This window comes from Magnolia sinica, chromosome 18, assembly GCF_029962835.1.
Source record: "Magnolia sinica isolate HGM2019 chromosome 18, MsV1, whole genome shotgun sequence".
Taxonomy (NCBI): Eukaryota; Viridiplantae; Streptophyta; class Magnoliopsida; order Magnoliales; family Magnoliaceae; genus Magnolia; species Magnolia sinica.
This window is the reverse complement of record NC_080590.1, coordinates 64,574,746-64,580,957: the sequence shown is the minus strand read 5'-3', so window position 1 is coordinate 64,580,957 and position 6,212 is coordinate 64,574,746. Positions and strand designations below refer to the sequence as shown.

Here is a 6,212-nt window from a genome sequence, read left to right as displayed (position 1 = left end):
TTCAATGTTAGATTCCTAGGATGCTTCAACCATGAATCTCAGAAATGCTCAAGATCTCAATATGGAATCAACCGTCCATGTTGCTTAAAAAGAATATATAGAAAAATAGTAAAAGGGTTTAGTGGATGTTTCAGGATTAATCTAATGATGCTTTAATGGCCAAAGGAAGAACTACTGCAAGAGGCAACAGTAATCGATATTGGATGAGATCCAAGTTAAAAGGTTTCTAAAAGTTTGTAAAATATTGAAATTACGGAAGATGGGCAGCTTACAAAATAATTGCAAATTTAGAAAGGTAGATTAGTAAAGTTCAAAGCCTGATTGCTTGATCAAAGGTTATATTCAAAAGGTTCCAAGGGAAATACAGTAGAAAGAAATGGTTGATATAAAAAATAGTGGTCATTAATTCTATGAAAGAATTTGAAGCATCAATGGATTTTAGATCATGCACTTCAACTTCATATAAAACTGCATTAGATGTGACATGGTTTATGTGGATGACAATTACAGATGTAAAATATGGATATTAGAGGCGCCATAATCATTATTTGATGGTTAAAAAAAAAAAAACCCACAAAAGATTATTTTTACAGTTGGAAAAAGTTTGATGAAAATGACTATACATTGTCTAATGAAAAGATTTGATTCAAAATTGAAAAGGGACAATGGTAGATGCAAAAGAAGAGATGATAGACAATCTATATGGGCCAATTAAAGATACTGCACTTGACAATGCTATTGTCTGAGGCAATACGCCTTGATCCAAAACATCCAGAAATTAAAATTATCAAAGGGGAGATCAAAATATCTTTTACTGAAGAAAAATAACACTCAATCGCACCTTTGATCGTTGTTTGGTTGTGGTTTTCTCTTTCAAAAGAAAAGTTTAGATGATATTGGACAAAACTATAATATCGGATTGGAAGGCAATGTTGGAGTCTCGGATGCACATTTTACTTGCTAATATTTTTTAATGAAGAACATTATTATTACTACTATTTGAAGACAGTATCCATGCCCCTTTAGAGGCAAGACTATTCCCTGTGGATACACACAATCACCCGCAACCACGTGCATTGAGTAATGCCAAGGAGGGAATGAAGAACATTATTGGGATGCATTGGTCGAAATATAGATGCAATCAAAGACATTATTTTCTCAAGTTAACTAACACTTGGGCAGTTCACTAGCACAGCAAGGGATTGTTAGTCAAATGCTGGACGGTTGATGGTTGATGCTTGGAGAAGCACGCAAGCTGCGGCAAGCAGTATCCAAGGATGGTCACTAATGGGTTGTAGTTCTTATGAGTTAAAAAGAGAGCTAAAGTCTCAATGGAGTTAAACAGCAATGAGCAATCAGGACAGGAAGGGAGAAGTGAGGGTAACTTGATGGTTGTCATGGAGGCACGGTTCACAAGGTTGGAGGTTGCAATGGGTCGATGGACAAGAGTAGTTCAAGTTAACAAGCAACAAGATAAGAGGGAGGGCTTCGAGTGCAGGGTTAAGGAACTTTATGAGGAACATGCCATGTACTCTTGACAAGTTAGTAGACACTCACCATCAGTAGAAGGGAGCTTTCTAAACTAAGATGCTGACCTTCATGCTGCAGGAGCTAGTTAATGAAAGGGATATTAGAAATAATGAAAAAGTGAATATGGCTATAGGCAAGCATCTGAAATGCAAACACTAGACTCGTATAGTCTTCAATGGATAGCCAGACATTAGGGAGCTAGACAATTTCCTATGGCAATTTGAGAGCAATATCTCAAGGCATCTCACTGCAAAGGCTGGAAGGGCTGGAACATGGAGGGCAACTCATTGACATGGGTGTTTCATTTTCTGGGCGGAAGGGAGGTATTCTGCATTATCCAGGATTACTGACCAAATGATGTGCTCCATGCACAAGGGAAGTCAAGGTTACTGCCAGCCATGGCAAAATCACATATCCAACAATCGCATCCATAGAATTATGGAGCATTCCAGGAAAGGGTGAGGGTAGAGCATGCCGCAAAATGAAGTATTTTTGGCCCTGGCAGTGAGATCTGGATGACCATCCAGCACTACACTGGAATTGTTATGGCCCAAAAAGTGGACTGGAAGTCCCGTGGGTGGTGCATCAATAAGTTCAAGCCATCCTCCACTCCTTTGGTCCAAAAAGATTACTTCAAAGATGATACTGATCATACCATGTATTTATTCATTAATCATTTTCAGTGAGAGAGCATCCACCCAAAAAGGGGGAGGGGAAAATCAAGCATGTATATAGACTAGCGAAATGTCGCACTTCGATTCCCTGAAGCAGGAAATGCCTGCCGACGTCTCGGCTGCGGAAACTCCCTACTTGTTTCTTCCCTGCGAGCCCGACCAGAAATCAGACCCTTATGGCTCTCCATAGAATCCAATGGCGCTCTAAGTACATCATTGCCACCTTCCACATCCACCTTTTGTTCCTGGGAATCCCCGAATCTCTTCTGCTTCCTTGCCGCAGCATAATCAAATGGCTTCAACAGAAAACTGTCTGCCTCTTGGGTTCTCTCCTGCTTTGAGTTCCTCTTCTGATTTCCTGACTGGAAGAAGTTCTGGAAACTGGAGGCTAAATCAGTGAGTGATGTCGGCTCATCTGCCGTGTCAGAACCTGATGGAGAACCTCTGGTGGTGCCATTTTCCGGCCCGTCTGGAATTTCTGGGGATGATTCTCGATCATTAGAACCGGTTTCCAATGGTATGATATCTTCTAATTCGGCGACCTCTGCCGGCTCATGGACACATTCATTAGTTTCCCGATGTAGCAGATCGCAGGGTTTGATGCTCCGATCTGCAGTTGATACCGGTTGTTTACTCTTGCCCGAGAACGAGTGGAATGGAAGGGTTACAGATGATTTTATCTGCTCCACCTTGACCTCAGCCTTTTCCTGAAAATTTTCAACACAACTAGCATGAAATGATCTTCCTTTCTAGAGATCAGTAAGATATAAAGTGAAATGATTAGGGGAGTATCTAGGTACCCAATGGACCCAACCTGATTTTCGGGCTGGGATCAGGTTTCGCCTTTTGGACCCAGTTAAAAATTAGGTTTGGTCAGGTTCAGATGGGGTCCCTGTGATGGACCCAGTTAAAGTTGGTTCTGGGTTGGGTTTACCTAGTTTTAATATTATAGTGGTGTATATTTAATAAATATTGATGATTATAGCAATCAGGTGAGCTGAACCATTTGAATGCTCTTATCTCTCCTGAATCCAACCCAAAATCTAGATCCAAAGATCCGATGGGTACCTGAACCTGGTCGGATCCAGCTCTGGGCCTTCAAGAACTAGACCCAGGACCCAGCAAGGCCTGAACCCAGAAATGAAAAGGAAGTAACAACAAAGTTGAGAGGCAAGTAAACAGAGAAATGATTGACAAGATATGAGGACAGAATGTGGTTACTTGAATGGGGGCTGACATTTACACCCCCAGCTTTTTATGCATGCAAACCTTTTCCTCTATGGATAACTACTTTTTTGCCTTTCTACCATTCATGAAAAGGTGGTATCTGTGAAAAAAGAGAGTATCCAATTGACCATTCTCTAATACCTTCTCAAGAAAACTCCCTTTAGGATCACCATCCAGCTTTCTCTTAGAGGCAGAATGACCTAACATTGCTCCAAAGGCACGGTTTGGTTTCTTTAGAATTTGGACAGATGCTACAGCAGCCTGCAAAGATGCAAGCATATTGGCATCAGATCACATCATCCTACAAAGACTAAAATATATTATAATCCTCAACTAGAAGATAACTGGATGTGCAGTATCCTCCACCCTTGAATCTCTACGAAGGGCCCCCAGGTGATCCACAGATGTTGATCTGATGGCACCAAAAGGGATAGGACATGCCTCAAAAAAATCACACCATGTGATAATCTTAGCCCTTCGACCATTGGCTTGAAGACGTGTGGTTAAGAAGGCTCACAGTCAGCCGATGAAGGGCACAACATTGGATGGATCACTGGTAGCTTCTGGTATCAGAGATTTTTTGGCATCCTCCCATCTGTGGTGGGGTGAATCAGACCAATGGTCTGGATAACCATTCATCCCACTTATACAGACTTAAGATCCAAGGAATCCATGCATATCCCCCTGTCCAGGACCATATAATTCCTCAAGACATGTTACCGAGAAGCAAACTTTTAACATACCGCTTTCGCTAAATGTGAAGACTCAATCCTTGCTTCTTGGGATAGCTCCACTGAGCAAACTGTTTCAGAAGATGAAATGGATGGTTGACATTCACCACGATAAAAATTCATGCTTGCCTGTTCTGAAGATTCCTCCTTCACATTTGCAGAAACTTCCATGCATTCAGCTCTCTGTACATTGATTACATTACCGAAGCTATTAAGACTTCCTGCTTGAGCAGCAGATGCAATCTCCATACTTATGTGATCCTCGTGAGAAACCCGATTTTCAGCATCAGCAGCAGCTGCTTCCATAATTTGCTCTCGTACCTATATATGATATCAATAGGACTGCTATAAGAACTGGAAATACGGAGGGCAGAATGCAGGGTTGTATAAACTGGGATGTACGCCTTACTGTTTCTGCCCGCCCCTTCTTTAGTTGTTCCAAAGCATTCTCAAAAGCAGCAGCATTCGTGATTGCACTCCTAATTATGCCAACAACAGGACCAAGGTTGCGCTCAACATATGGGTGCTTTGACCTCACCATTCGGTGCAACTTGCCAGAGGTGGTGGGCATCTGCCTGGCTTTTAGTGGAAACAATATAAAAGAGAGAAGTTGGATTCATTTTGGAAATTCAGTGCAATAAATGGATCTAAAACAAATTAGAATGGCTATGCTTTCCCAGTACCGATCTCAAGTAATGCTTTGTTTGGCAATATATAGCCAGTACTCTCATCCTCCTCACGGGCAATGATATCTCTCCACTCACTAAGCCCCTGCATGCAATAGAAGTAGTGAATAACACAATAATATGAAAAGATAATACATACATAGGAATATCTAAGGATATGAAGAAACGGTTGTCTATGTGCATGCATGTGTGTACATTGATTATGGTTGAGTTAATGAAGCATTTACAGGAAGAGGTCTTGACATGTACGTAGTGTTCGAGGTATCGGTATCGCCAATGTTTTAAATACTGACGATATCGGCGATATATCCCACGATATTTCTTGTATCTCACCTGCACAATACAAAATGCACAAGTAGTGGGATATATCCCACATGTTCGAACCGGTGAACATTTTTTTTATTATTTTCGATCCCTTTTTTTTTTTTTTTTTTTTTCTGTAAATCATGTTAAATCAGTGTCAAAGTGTTACAAATCCATGTTTTTTTTTTTTTCATGTTTTGCATGGAAAATCATAGATTGGGAGCTTCAATTTTGAGATTTGGAGGAGGGGGACTGAGTCACGGAAAATTCAAAAAATAAAAATAAAAAAAATCCCAATTTCTGGCAAATCGGTTGTAGTCTTTGTATCTAAACATAAAATCAAACATGTATGTAACCTGATTTAGTGATTCTTCTTTTGGTTTTGAATGTATTGCTTGTGTTTTCACACATCTTCTTACATTTATAAATTATATGAATATAATTTGAATATACTTGCATCAATTCAGTTAGACAACACATAGATTAGGACCTCATACAAAGAAAACCTATTATGTGCACTTGTTTTTTTTAACAATCACTGAAATTGCTTGTGTATTGATGTCTTTTTTAACAATCACTGAAATTTCATTGAAAAATTTGACCAATTTCCAATGTTTCCCCATATTTCCAACAACAACGATACATTACGTTATACAACTGATATATCCCATGTGATAACTGATACGTATCCGTATCCCCAGCGTGTGATACATAACACGATACCGATATTTTGAACAATGGGTATCGCTACAAGTTTCGCAAGTCGGGGATACAGAAACAATATTGATATCACCGATAATATCGTTGATAACTAGAAATGCGGGGAAACATAGGAAAAACGGTGGAATTTTCGGCGAAACTTCTGGAGATATTAAAATGTACATATTTGCATATTTAGAAATTTTTAAAAAAAATGCAAAAAGAATGCATACATAACAAGTTTCCATTTAAAGGGGCCTTAAAAGCATGTGTTGTTGTAAGAAATCAATTTAAGAATCCCATCTAGCCTATTTAACCATCTAGCCTTTCATCCAAACATCCATGATGGGGACATCTCGCAC

The 6,212-nt window shown here is 39.7% G+C and overlaps 1 protein-coding gene across 3 annotated transcripts in view; it reads right to left on the bottom strand.

Annotated features, from left to right (window-relative positions):
* Nucleotides 1-2,143: 2,143 nt before the first annotated feature.
* LOC131233189 (protein RRP6-like 2) overlaps nt 2,144-6,212 on the bottom strand; it is a 68,929-nt gene continuing 64,860 nt past the window's right edge. Inside the window, exons 10-15 of one of the 3 annotated variants that reach the window (XM_058229817.1) lie at nt 4,846-4,933; nt 4,572-4,741; nt 4,436-4,483; nt 4,175-4,345; nt 3,573-3,692; nt 2,144-2,911 (exon numbers count right to left, since the gene is read on the bottom strand). In XM_058229817.1, the coding sequence (XP_058085800.1) occupies nt 2,267-2,911; nt 3,573-3,692; nt 4,175-4,345; nt 4,436-4,483; nt 4,572-4,741; nt 4,846-4,933 (1,242 nt within the window). In that variant the 3' untranslated portion in view covers nt 2,144-2,266. Of the gene's footprint in view, nt 2,912-3,572; nt 3,693-4,174; nt 4,484-4,571; nt 4,742-4,845; nt 4,934-6,212 lie in introns of all 3 variants that reach the window. The other 2 variants (XM_058229816.1, XM_058229818.1) reach the window with 2 other exon arrangements.